This window comes from Electrona antarctica (assembly GCF_951216825.1).
Source record: "Electrona antarctica genome assembly, chromosome: 3".
NCBI lineage: Eukaryota > Metazoa > Chordata > Actinopteri > Myctophiformes > Myctophidae > Electrona > Electrona antarctica.
The window spans coordinates 34,171,921-34,186,637 of record NC_136808.1 but is presented as its reverse complement, the minus strand read 5'-3'; the positions used below and the strand labels follow the sequence as shown (position 1 = coordinate 34,186,637).

General features: G+C 41.5%; 1 protein-coding gene across 1 annotated transcript in view; it reads right to left on the bottom strand.

Annotated features, from left to right (window-relative positions):
* katnal2 (katanin p60 subunit A-like 2) overlaps positions 1-5,376 on the bottom strand; it is an 11,478-nt gene extending 6,102 nt beyond the window's left edge. The window contains exons 1-7 of the mRNA XM_079496556.1: positions 4,880-5,376; positions 3,421-3,491; positions 3,066-3,232; positions 2,935-2,971; positions 1,624-1,753; positions 1,309-1,380; positions 1,149-1,220 (exon numbers count right to left, since the gene is read on the bottom strand). Of these exons, the coding sequence (XP_079352682.1) occupies positions 1,149-1,220; positions 1,309-1,380; positions 1,624-1,753; positions 2,935-2,971; positions 3,066-3,232; positions 3,421-3,491; positions 4,880-4,933 (603 nt within the window). The 5' untranslated portion in view covers positions 4,934-5,376. The remainder of the gene's footprint in view (positions 1-1,148; positions 1,221-1,308; positions 1,381-1,623; positions 1,754-2,934; positions 2,972-3,065; positions 3,233-3,420; positions 3,492-4,879) is intronic.
* Positions 5,377-14,717: the final 9,341 nt, after the last annotated feature.

The window sequence follows — 14,717 nt, the reverse complement described above, 5'->3', positions numbered from 1 at the left end:
TTAAAAATAAAAACAAAGTCAATTCAAACCAAAAGCAATATCATAAAAGAAAACTAGAAAAATGTGCTCCTCTGAGCACAGGCCAGGTAGCTTATTGTGGGCCTGGTAACAACTAAATGCAACATGGTGGAAAACTTGTCAGTGGAAATGGGTGTTGCTTATTTGGAGAGTTGTGTAATAATCCAAGGAATCCGTGGGAAAAAGTATTTCGATTGTATGAGAGTTCATGAGCTATAGGGCAAAACGTGAATCTGCCTGTAATGGCGCCACCATGAGGTCAATGTAGGGTGGTATTTCTTCCATGGCATAGTGGGAATGTGCGTGCAACGTTTCACAGCAATCGGACATTGCATTCATGATTTATGGCATTCTGTTCAAAACGGGCCAATCCTGCTAACTTTGGAAGCCAATCTTAGCCAATCAGGATGCAATAAGATACGTCACATATAGAGATAATGTGTAGCGATTTGTGTTAGGTTTGGACAAAAGTAGTAGCAGAGGTTCTTTCTTGGCCTCCAGGGAGTATGCATGCAAAGTTCCATGCCGATCTGTCCATGTCCAACGTTGCCGGAGATTAGCTGTTCACAGACGGACGGACGGACGGACAGGCGGAGGGACGGACGGACAGACACACGGACAGACAGACGGACAGACACACAGACAGACACACAGACAGACAGACACACAGACGGACAGGCGGAGGGACGGGCGGACAGACACACAGACGGACAGACACACACACAGACAGACACACAGACGGACAGGTGGAGGGACGGATGGACAGACACACGGACGGACAGACACACAGACGGACAGGCGGAGGGACGGACGGACAGACACACGGACGGACAGACACACAGACGGAGGGACGGGCGGACAGACACACATACGGACAGGGGCAAAAACATAAGACTCCGGCCGTCTGTCCAGTATCAGAATCAGAATCCAGAATGTCAGGTATAAATAACCCTGACAAATGAATTTGAACATATTATGCGCAGGGCAATAGCTTACAATACTTTTTAGACTGATAAAGAAAACCTTTGTGCACTGTAGCCTGAATGGCAGTTTGGTATGCGGGGTGGATCTCTGCAATACACACATGCACAGTCGCACACACAGGAACTTCTCATACACACAGTACTAACCATATGTTCAGTTTCAGTAACAGATCCTCTGGTGGCTTCATTGATCATACCTTTGTAGTCAATCAGCTGACCCTATAACAATAACAAGCCAATTTCATCCCAAAACATAAAAAGTAATACAACTTAGGTGTGATTGTTTTATTATTATTGGAGAATGTACCTTCTTGGTCCTGTTGATGGACGATACATTGAGACCAAACTCTGAAGACTCAGGACAGGAAAAATCATTCTCCTGTTTAACGCACACGCACACGCACACACACACACACACACACACACACACACACACACACACACACACACACACACACACACACACACACACACACACACACAAGATTAGTGACAGAGAGCAATCATGATGTTAATTTCAGGTGAAGCTCATGGTAGAACATGAATAAATATCAGTGCCATTTCTTTCTGCTCGGTGTGGAGTAGTAGTCGGGATCAGGCATTAAGATGAGGTAACATTTACATTTACAGTTGCAGCTTTGCTAGCATCCTTGACTGTCACGATGGACTCCGTCCTCCTGGCCCCAAGCCCAGACTGCGGCCTGTGGATGGGGATGATCCTGGGCAGGGGCTTCACAACGGTACACGGTGTCCTGAAGGACAGAGGGACAGACAGCATGATGCAAACAAAATGATATGAGAGACATGACAACAGCCCTGCAGGAGGACAAACTGACTATATATATAAAAATAATATGCTTATTTATATATATTGTGTGTAGATGAATGTATATATCTAAGGACAACGTGAATGTATGCACTGTGTAGGCAGATAGATGTCCCATCAGTCAGCTACACGTGCACCTACATACAAATGGACTCCAGGTGTAGGGCCCGACAAGCCTATGGCTTCTCCCTAGCCCTTTTTCGGATATCAGACAGGACATAAGCAACGGACACTCAAAAGGAGTAGGAAAAAAAATTATGTGTGCTATGTATGAACTGTATGTCCACCATTCCGGAAAAAAACCCTGAAATGAACTGAACTGACTACTGAGGCACACAGACAGGTAGGGACAGACAGGAGGACGAAAGAGAGACAGGTAGGAACAGTCAAATTGATAGCAAGGACAGGACGGGGAGAAAGACAGGCATAAAGACTACACCAGTGGTTTCCAAAACCTTTCAGAGTTTTATTGTTGGCTTTGTGCCGAGCACTAACGACGATGCGTTCATGGATCACAACAAACTAAACGGTGGCAACGCAGTGTCTTAAAATGGAATTATAAAAGTGTAAGGAGAATATTTTGACCAGCAGCAGCTGCACGTAAAAACTGCAGTGGTGGACGTCTCGGAGTCATACGGACCTACAGCACCAGGGAGAGTCACCAATAAAGGAATAGATTGGTGTGCTGTTAAATAAGCCTAGAGTGATCTCAAAGCAAATAAACCAGAATACATTTTGCTCTATACTTAAATTGTAGTCTACACTACAGTACATCAGTTGTTCTTCATTCTTTCATTTATATTCTTTCTTACTCAAACTAAACTAACTATAGTCAGTTCATTGTGGACAGATTTTTACATTTCTAAGTTCTGCATCTTTACCCATGGATGTGCACGATATTATACTTCTACTACACTCTCACACTCACTCTCACACTCACACTCACACTCACACTCACACTCACACTCACACTCACACTCACACTCACACTCACACTCACACTCACACTCACACTCACACACACACACACACACACACACACACACACACACACACACACACACACACACAACCAAAGTAGACAGGTGTGGGTGAACAGGTCGTTACCTCTTTTTGCCACAACTTCTCACAAGCCTGGCCTCAGCTGCAAAATAGAAAAATAGATGACAAATAAACCAGCTGAATCACTTAAATGTCTCGTGAGTGCACCGTTAATATTGACAGAAGATAAACTGTACCTGGTGCTGTGGCTTTCCTGGTGAGTTTGAGTTTCTTGTTGAACTTGATGTAGTAGAAAGTCTCGTACTCCATCAGTACTGTCTCCAGGTCGACGTTATCACAGACCTCAAACCTCTTGAGACCAATGTTAGTCTCCTGGTCCAACGCTAAGGCTGCATCCATGTAGCTGGTGGTAAACACACACGCACAACACAAATAGCACTCATCACGTATTATATTTTTTCTCAATAGCCCCTCCCTATGTTAGCCCCAGAGAGGGAGAGGGATAGGGAGAGGAGGGAGGGAGGGAGGGAGGGAGGGGGAGAGAGAGAGAGAGAGAGAGAGAGAGAGAGAGAGAGAGAGAGAGAGACTGACCCTTGCTCAATTAGATGGTGGTATATGAGAATTAGGAGGTTTCTTCTCCTGGTTTCTGTCCTCAGTTCATCCTGTTGGACATGAATACACAACATACTGTCTCAGAATAATAAAATACAGCAGTACTGCTGAGGGCCTGGGATAGGATCAGTGGTTCCCAAACCTTTTAGCCCAAGACCCAAAAAAGAAATTAGATGTTTGCCCAGGAGCCATGGACCCAAAAAGTTATTTTCACTAGCCTACTTCTTAAACATTTGTTTTCTAATGTATGGTATTTCTTAGATTTTTCTCAGATTCCTTTCAATTTTCTATTACATTTTTTTTGGGGAATATATCTATATAGCCTATAATAGGCCCATATTCGGTATGCCTAAGTAAGGTACAAGTAGCCTACGTGGTAACAAGACAACTCACCCTTTTTCCACCTCAGACAAAAAAGTGCGGACATCTCAAACCGAAAGTCCGGACAACTCACCAGACATCTCACCCCGGTGAGATGTCTTCACTTTCGGGGGTGAGCTGTCTTCACTTTCGGGGTGAGTTGTCTCGGGGTGAGAGTTGAGTGTTTGGCTGTTTGCACAAAGAGTGTCTGTACTCTGTCTACTCAAAAATGTCTTCACCAAAAATAGCAGATCTACAAGCTCATCGCGTGAGCTTGTGCATCGGGTATTTTCAGTACACTGGAGCTGTATGCCTCCTTAACAGGTCCAGTGTCTTAATTCCCTCTGCTAGGAAGTCATGTTTCCACCTCTCTCTCTCTGTGTGTGTGTGTGTGTGTGTGTGTGTGTGTGTGTGTGTGTGTGTGTGTGAGATGAACTTCTGAAGAAATGTGTAAAACTGTGTTGGCAACTTGGCCATAGATATGTTAATATTACCTGGACCTCTCCTAATTTGTTTACTCAAGATGGCTGAGTGGTACGTCTCTAAATGTTCTGATGAATTGAAAATGGTGGACCGTTGTAAACAAGTGTAACGTGCTGGCCGTCCAACAATCACAGTCTTTGTATTGAGTTGTGCTTTGTGAAATGTACCCATTCTGCAAACTTAATACATTCTTCAATCAATCAATCAATCAATCAAATCAGCCACATAACTTGAACCACGGGTCCACGACTACTGAACTGAATCACATCCGAGGCCGAGCCGAGGTATGATTATTACCATGGCAACCACGGACGCCGTCGCTTTGACTGAGGCCAAACGCACTATTCCATACCATACGATACAACGGATACATATCGTACTAAACTGATTAAATTATCAATGGAAATGCATCTTTATTTTAACTGTCATCAAAGTATTTAAATACCTTTATGACTCCCATAAAAGATAAACAGGAGAGTATAGAGCTACGTTGTCTGTGTAAACCGGCGGCCCTGGCTACATTACACAAAGAACAGTCAAAAACAAGGAATAAAAATATATATAAACAAGTTTTCTATACGTTAAAGTGACTCACCGCTTCTCGTGCTTGGTTTGCAGTTTTAATGGACTGATATGAAAGATCCATCATGATTACTAGAATTTACAAACAAGGTGCGTCTATCTGTTGCAGGGAGAACGGAGGCTGGCTGTTATGGTCTATGGTTATGTTACACGGAAGGAGGTGACCTGTCGAATTACGCGACTCGGGCGGAGGCGCTCGTTTTCGGTGAAAAAAAACAAAAACAAAAACTGAACCGTAGCTAAACAGCGCCTCCGTGCGGATTTGAGGAGGAACTGCTAGAACAGTTAATTACTTCATCACGTCAAAGGAAAAGGCATGTTTTAGTTAAATTCGTTTACTGAGGCTGCGTACACACCTAAAGAACAAATGTTTGGTCCGTGTGCGATGCCTGATTGCTATTTGATTGCTGCTCCAATTCATTTTCAATGGGAGTCACGTCGTTTGATCGGACAAACCTGTCCGATGTGGGGGCGGAGGGCACAACAAACACATCGGACACCTTGTAGTCAAAACAGCCAACGAACAGGGTGGGACTTCAGATCGGACAGAAGGGTGGTTTTTAACCGCCAACTAATAGGAGAGAACTTCCGTTCTTGACAGCACTGGGTGGGGTTTAGGCTGTAGTCTTCTGAGTTACGTGACACAGACTATAGAGCGTCGCAGTCCCGCCTCCTACCCGGACCCAGGAAATGAAATCCAATGCATTATTCTCATAGACATTTTTTAAAGTATTTATTTAAAGACGGTTACGCCGCGGACAAAGCCAACTCGAGTCGTGACAACTCATGACAACACAAACAATATTTTGGACCAAACAAATAATTACAAAGAAGAAAAACAACAAAAAAAGTGTTGTAACCTGCCGTTTTTTTCTTCTTTCTAATTATTTGTTTGGTCCAAAATATTGTTTGTGTTGTCATGAGTTGTCACGACTCGAGTTGGCTTTGTCCGCGGCGTAACCGTCTTTAAATAAATACTTTAAAAAATGTCTATGAGAATAATGCATTGGATTTCATTTCCTGGGTCCGGGTAGGAGGCGGGACTGCGACGCTCTATTATATCGCTTGTTTGTATGTCTTCTTTTGGCTACGTCCGTGCGTAACTTGGAGAGTCCAAGTTGCGCACGGCTGTCTCCAGTGAGTGAGTCCAGAAATACAGGACGATAGCCAAAATAGCCGTCGGGCCTCGGCAGTTGTGAGGCTGCATTAATAATTAGTTCTAAAAGCATGTATTTTTTACGGGGATCACTATTGATTTTAATAGTAGGCCTAGACGCATATATGTCTATGAGTAGCCTAGAGTAGAAATGTAATGGCAGCGTACGAGGTTCACATGCGCAAATATAACAGATGTACAAGTTATCGACACGAATGGTACTTACGGTATGGTACACGATGTAAGCTTGTAGATCTGTTTATTTTAAGCATGCGCCGCCGCCACCACGAAAAGTTATGACGCGCGCACATGTGGGGGGAGAGACCCGATATATTTTATAGCTCTATGGGAGAGACGCAGACAGAGAAATATTTAAAATCATCCTGTCTCGCTCTAGCGCACGGCCGCACGCATAAAGAGCCAATGGAGCAAATGTTAAATAAGCTACACAGGTGGTCCTAAATGATTAATTAATTACATCACTATAGCAAAAGACGTGATATAGATCAACTGCAGCGGAGGTGCACACATGGAAGAAAAGTCCTTTTTATCGGGATTCGGGGATACTTTGTTGTAGGCTATACGTCTCCGGTGAATTGTATGCAGCCGCAGCAAGCACATTATTGTTCAAACACCTGTTCCTCTGTTCATCTGTTGTCTTATTTGGCTAATAAAATTATTAAGAATTAATGCAATTTCAAGTTGTTGCTGCAATCATGATTCATGTTGCTGTTCTCTTCTCTCTGTGTGACTGAAGGTTGCGCCCAAAAAATGTAGACAGTGATTTCCCGCACCCCCTCGTGTTATTTTTCCCTCGTAAAATGACCTCTTTTCTTTCTTTTCACTATTTGGTTCGCTTAACGTGTCCACGTGTCATTTGTTTACATATTTGGTACGCTTTACAGTCCAGTGTGAACACCAAACGGACCAAAATCAAAATGCAAATATGTGGTCCTTGGTCCTTGATCCGGACCTTCTAAGTGAACTTTGAGTGTGAAAAACGGCCTCGACAAACTATCGCTAGCTGCTGCTGCAGTCAAGAAAACTACACTGAACATATGTGCATCTATTTCCGCGTGTCGTAGCACCGCCCAAATCGCGCAAAGCATTGTGGGACATGGAGGCATCAAATCATAAAAATGTAATCAGTGGTCGGTCGGACAGATCTGTGTGTCCGAAAGGTGTGTACGAAGCCTAAGGCCTAGTTCACACCTACACAACAAATGTTTGGTCCGTGTGTGATGTCTGATTGCTGTTTGATTGCTGCTCCAATTCATTTTCAATGGGAGTCACATGGTTTGACCAAACATTTTTGTTTGATGAGGGGGGAGCAATCAGCAATCAGCGATCAAACACAAATGTTTGATCAAACCATGTGACTCCCATTGGAAAAGCATTGTGGTGGCCCAAAAAAACAAAAAAACGACCAAACATTGCTTGATTGGTGTTTGGTACGTGTGAATGAGGCCTTATTAAGTTGTAATTAAGTTAATTAAGTTACAACTTGATTGCATGCGTGATAATTATAGTATACGTTTATGCTATTCCTCACAAATCTACCATGTGATGTCAATGTTTTGCTTTATGGTGTTGTCCACTCACAGTTAACAGTTTTTGTATTGAGTTGTACTTTAATGTACTGTAATTCTGCAATCAATCAATCAATCAATCAATCAATCAATCAATCAATCAATCAATCAATCAAAAAACCTAAACTAAAGCAATTGCCAGGCCTTGCCAGGCCTTTGGTTACATTACGTATGGGCTAATAAACATAATTGATATTTAGCCTACATATATTTGTAAAAGCCACACACTATTTTCTGTAGCCTGGCTAATAAGCCAGACTCAAATCACACTGTCGGGCAGGCAATTTTGTTTTTGCCAATGGCTGATTCGGCCAGACTATACTACATATACTACTGCCCCTTTCGGAGTGAGCGCTGTGCTAATGGTCACTCCTCGTTAGTAGTAGTGGCAACTAGTATCCCTGCCTGTCACGCGGGGGCAGGCCGGGGATAGCTGGTATGGCATAGGGTCTGGGCCTTAGGTCTGGGCACACCTAAGATTCCATGCGCGGACAGAAGAACCTGTCTTGTGCGTCATTTCCGGGTTTTTAGACAGCTGGTGGATGGAAAAGAAGCTCCACCCACGCGGCAGGTTGCCGCATCGGCCAGATTCCCGGAAAAGCTTGCCCCAGCGGCATTCTGCCGCGTGGATGGAGCTTCATTTCCATCCACCAGCTGTCTAAAAACCCGGAAATGACGCAAAAGACAGCTTCCTCTGTCCGCGCATGGAAGTTCAAGTGTGCCCAGACCCTATGCCATACCAGTTATCCCCGGCCTTCCCCTGCGTGACAGGCAGGGATAATGTGAGTGACGGACAAGTCGGACAGCCAATGTAAAAAAGTCTTTGTTGCCATGGCAGTTTTGCCATCCTTTTCACCCAATCAGAATTTTGCACTTTTGATCTTTGTTGGGGATTTGGAGACCCGAGTTCGATTCCCCCTCATGGATATTAATATCGATTCCCCGACGGGGAGACATCTTTCCGATGAATTCACCATTTGTCAGCCTCCTGATTGGCCCCTCTGACTGACTAACCAGCAGGCTCTTTCTGCCTTGTTCCGCTCTGGTTCCACCTGGTTTATGCTGAATTTGCTAAATCATCATTTTTGGAAAAACTAAAAACAAACATGATATGCCCAGGCATCTGTGATGTTCTTTTTTACTGACACCTTATGTTTAAAATAAGAATTTAATACATAGAATATCAATACGAAGCAACTGAAAAACACGTTATTTCAATGGTAGTGGATGGAGAGAAAGGATTTTTGTCCAACCACTTAAAGGACCACTTCACCACTTTTCAACTTCTCTTCCAATAATTGGTCCTAACTAATGTTCATGATAAAATACTACCATTTTTTCCTACTCAGTCTGTGTCTCATAGGAAGGCCGTGGGCAGTTCAGAAACCCGTCCACCAGTGACATCATCGATGGTGAATCCAAGCTAATAGAAACGGCAGGCTTTCTTTTCCTGAAAAGTTGCAATGCAAAAGTTGAAGCCATCGTTCTCACGATAATAACAATCTAAATATATTTTAAAACAAATCTTGTTTAAAAAAAAATCTGCCTAATGATGATGTCACTGGTGGACGGGTGTCCGAACTGCCCAAAGCCCTCCTATGAGACACAGACTGAGTAGGAAAAAATGGTGGTGTTTTATCATGAACATTAGTGAGGACCAATTATTACACACACACACACACACACACACACACACACACACACACACACACACACACACACACACACACACACACACACACACACACAATAAACACAGTCACATAGCATTACTTGCTAGCTTTGTTCCAACCTTTTTATATATTTGTTTTTGTTTTTATTCATACATCACACATCAAAAATTGATGTGTCTAATGCACCTCCAATGAAGGGCTTATTCAGGATTCTAAGTACAATTTACCAATATTCATTGCAGACTGAAAATTATTTAAAAGACGACATTAAAATTTGTATACCTCTTCTCTTTACAGTCATATTTACAAAATGAATCAAACTATAATTCACATTTCTGTCAATACAATTGGGGGGGGGGGGGGGGAGTGTAAAAGATTCTGAAGTGAAGTGTACATGCTTGTATGCATTACTAACATGTATGTAAGTAGCAAAGTGGGTGACATCAAAAGTTACAACCAAATCTATTGATTGTGTTTGTCGTGACAACGCCTGGAGACAAAGTTTAGGCAAACGTTAATTTCTCTGACAACTGTGTGAGCATGTCAAAGACAAAATGCACTTGAACCAGTCAAATGAACTAATAATTGACGTGTATGCAGATTATCTCAACGTGTCATCTTGATGTTCATTATGTGCTGAGGCACAGCCAATTTAGTAGTATAGTTAACCTGGGGCTATACCATACAAAAGAGAAGGTAAAACCCACAAAATAAAAATGCTGCATGTCAATTTAAAGCCTGAGTTAGGTTGTGCATCCTGTTGCATACCTAAAATAGCCTAGGCTATATTTGGTAAGCAACACTGGTACCGTTTTCTCCAATCCATGTAGATCGTTTTCAGGTCAAAGTTCATGTGTGCATAAAGAATAATGTCATTGTCTTGTGGTTGCTTGACAAGGTATGAGGACAGAGTCACAATCATCATGTTCACAATTGTTCAGGGCAGTGAACTACATTTTATTAGACACCAGCTACCTCCTACTGATGGTTGGTTACCATCCAAAGGCTATTGTAGACTAACATACCAAACAATTATAAATTTAGAAAAAATGAGACTTCCAAATAATGGTTGGTTACTTAGATATTTAGAATAGAATAGTACCACATGATACTGTAGGTGCAGGTGGGTATGTGCCACAATGAAGTACATACTTACTAGCCACAGCTGAAATTTACCACATGGCTGGTGGTAGCTTGTGCTAAATCTGCTACCCATATCATGTACCCACAGTTTCCACTGCTTTCTCTCAAGTACTTTTCACTTGAACACACATTGTTTAAATGACATCACCACTACATTCTGTGAGACATACTGTCATTTAGCTTTCAACCATGCTGTTCTGAGTTTGACTCAACAACAATCCCATATCACAGAGGCTGGATCGAGAGCCCATGGGGACAATACTGCTTTTTAAGCCCAAATGCAGCAGCAATCGTTTGTATAAAAATCATTATGTATAGTCACTAACTAAAAGAAAAGACGACGATTAACCTGCCCTAGCTTGGCACACTGATACAGGTGCCGCATGCTGGGTATTAAACCTCTGCATTGTTGTGATAGTTATTTATCACAATATTAAAACATGTGTAAAATACTCAATAACGTCAAAGAAACACAGGGTCAAAAGGGTGGCATAGTTCATCAAATCAAGATCCTGCTCACACAAAAAAAGGAAACCTAGCACCACACATGTCTTAAAACACAAAGTACCTGCCCTCCTTATCTATACACTGTAAAACTAAATCTAAATTAGAGCAGTGCATATCAAAACACATAATATACATAACGGTGCATACCCATTAACACTGATTTTTTTTCTTCTTATTTTTCCCAGCAGGTAACTAAACCAGTATTTTCCCTGTGGAATTCCCTGTGGTGCATAAAGTTAATTACAAAGGGTGAAGTGAAACCTATGAGTCAAATCAATGATGGACGTCGGAGAGAACAACATACGATATCATATCAGTGTGCATGGTCACATTTTCAGAACTGGACATATTAGACCAGAATGGACAAAAAACAAAACTACACACTTTAAAAGAAAAAACTAAAAGGAAAAACATTGTACATTATTGCTTGACATTCAGTTATTATGGCTAAGTTACTTTCATTATTTGCCAGGAATACAGTTTGACTGCTGTGCTTTGGAACTTGAGACTAATGTTGTGATGATGTGGCATGAAATGGAATAGAGTGGACTGGATAAACATGAAAAAATTATATTTATTATCCCATTACAAGTAGGCTGGTGAGGTAAAATATATTAGTGTATGAGGTTTTATTTGATTTTACTGGAGTTTGCTGATTTACTCAAAACTACGGGATACAGCAGTTCTGGGTTTAGCTGATCTTGTTTGCAACTTTGCATAGTCTATTGTACTTGTACATAGTATGGCCTGTACCACTTTTCTCTGTATGGTAAAACCCTGTAAGTGGCCATTTTGCCTTTTTTACGGGGACACTCTACACCTGCATCATCATAGTTACAACCATGTCTGGACTTACCTTCAATGTAAGTAATATACGCTTTACATTGACCATATAATACAAGTGTTTAATTATGTAACAAAACGTGCACAACTGCAGTACATACTCGCCTTTGTGCTCACGCATATATACATGCCAACACATACAGCAAAACATAAATAGAAGGTATTAGTTCTAATGTAGCCTAATTGCTCACCCATTTCAAATCAAATAAGCCCAAATCCATTGCTTTCAATGAGATATTTCATCTAATACACACTGCTTTCTACAAGATATGGAGAAAAACAGTGACACTAGTACAATTTCATGTGATTTCTTTTAAATAAATGGGACAACATTAAAAAATATCATTATTATTTTATTTTTTGCATTGCTCTATTGGTACTATAATGGAGCAATGCAAACAAATGCAACCAGTTTGAAATTCTTGCAAAGTTTGACTCCTGTGGTCACTTCAGCATAAAATAAGAGACAAATTCCTATTGCTGGACATTGTAATGATAGACTGGACCTTTGGTCTGGCGATCATAATGTGCTATAACTAATGTCCCTGAGCTTCACATGTTTCTTGACATCTTGAAGTTCTGTTGTTAGAATGAATTAAATCATTAGTGCAAGTAAACTGCAATCCTCTTAATTGCCATGATGTCTCTTTTTTATGGTACAGTGTAGAAGTAATGATTCAGGTGTGTACTACTGTGCTGTAGGTTAATTTTGGATATCCGGCGTTAGTGTTTGGAAAACATGAAATTCCGAAGGCGTATTGCTCCGATCTGTGTGTGAACGCAGACACACCCATACGACCAGAAGCAACCAGAAGCACCTTCCACCTGGGAAATGTCACCGTGGATACTATGAAAGTGTGGAACAATTACCCTTACAGGCCCACTTTGGATGTTGCCGTGTGAGCTCCCCCATAGCATTACCTGCACCAGACAAGGTTTTACCATCATTGGTGTCCATTTTGGGCCTTATTGCCAATTCTCCATGAAACTGTCACAGATGCAAACATATACATATATATAATTGTATAAATATATAATATAATTATTATTTGAATCTTCCCAGGTTCTCATTTGTTTCCCGCAGTCTCTGATGTAGGCTGACATCTCCTGCATTTAACTATTTCCAACCACTAGATGGCACTACATATTCACTTCTGGATTAGAGAAAACTGTGGTCTGATTTCAGATCACCTCATCTCATTATTGTCTCATGTCTGGCTAACCTAGATTCCTAGGTTTAGTAATCAGACTAGACTCAGGTTAGTGCGTCCATCTTCGTGGAGCACAGATGCATCAAAGAGATAACCTAGAACTGCTATGTGTGCTAGATCAGGAGATATTTTTAGTCTGTTTTTTTGTGACTGTGCGGCTGGTACGGATGGAAAGGGCAAGGCAAGGTGGGACAATCAAAAATAGAGGCAGGTGGTGCTCAACTTGAGGAAAACAAACATACAAAAGTCAGACACAAAACTGCAAATATCTTCCAAGAAACTGTAAGAAGACTCAGAGCTCTAAGAAAACAAGACGTACCGGTATTTCATTCCAATTTTAGTCAGAACAGCACAGTTCAACTTTGTTGAACAAATAACCTATCAACTACGATTTAGCATTTGGGAGTTTCACGTCCACGACCATTGCTCTGGACACCACTGGATTACATCAGTGGTTCTCAAAGTAGGGTCTGGGGACCCACAGGGGTCCTTGAAGCTGATCCAGGGAGACCCTTTAGATGAATTAGTTAATATAGGATCAAAATCAGTTTACCACTTTAATCCTAATTTATACTTTGGCTATTTAAAAAATAGCCAATCAGTGTGTCGCCATAAAAATGTGAACATTTGAGAAAAAATTATCTTATGGGGGTCCCTGGGACAATTCTTTTTTAGATAGGGGTCAACTACATATAAACAGCTTTTGGTGCTGCTGGTGTGTGGTCATTCATGCTCAAAGGTGATTTAGGTGAACACATCCTAGCAATCCAGTCACGGTCAACTCCTGGGATACTAACTTTGGAACCACATGGATACAGGATCAAATCCTGTCTCCCTCTCAGCTTACTGTTTGTCTCCCTCTCAGCTTTCCTTTAATGTCTCCCTCTCAGCTTACTGTTTGCCTCCCTCTAAGCTTCCATACTGTCTGGCTCTCTTACACTGTCTCCCACTCAGCTTTCCTTACCGTCTGTCCCATACTGTCTCCCTCTCAACTTTAATACTCTGTCCATCTCTCTCTCTCTCTCTCTCTCTCTCTCTCTCTCTCTCTCTCTCTCTCTCTCTCTCTCTCTCTCTGTCTCTCTCTCTGTCCCTCTTTCTCTCTCTCTGCTTTCCTACTGTCTGTCCTACACACTCTCAGCTTAAATTCCCACCGTCTGCGTCTGTCCTACACTTCTCCCTCTCAACTGTCTGTCTGTCTGTCTGTCTGTCTGTCTGTCTGTCTGTCTGTCTGTCTGTCTGTCTGTCTGTCTGTCTGTCTGTCTGTCTGTCTGTCTGTCTGTCTGTCTGTCTGTCTGTCTGTCTGTCTGTCTGTCTGTCTGTCAGCTTTGCTACTGTCTCAATGAAGACAATTAAAACAATGGAGCAGAATGACTATTCTATGATTTCAAATGCATGTCCATGAATTATTTCATTCAAATGGCAGTTTTAGTGGTATCATTTTGTTGACGTATCTGTATGTAGAAGTTGAAAAGAAGTTAAATGCAAGAAATAAAAGTTTTCTTCAATAAAAAAAACTAGTGCATTTGAAAGTGCAAGGTCAAATGAACAATAGGAAAAATATCACATAGCCTACTGTAGCTCCAAATATGAACACATTGATGTTAACAATAATATACTGTGATTTTAATCACAACTAAGACAAATATGCCTTAATACATTATAATTGCCCTCTATAATTAAACTCTACATTTTAAAACACCTTAAATATTGTATTTATTTTAGAAATAGG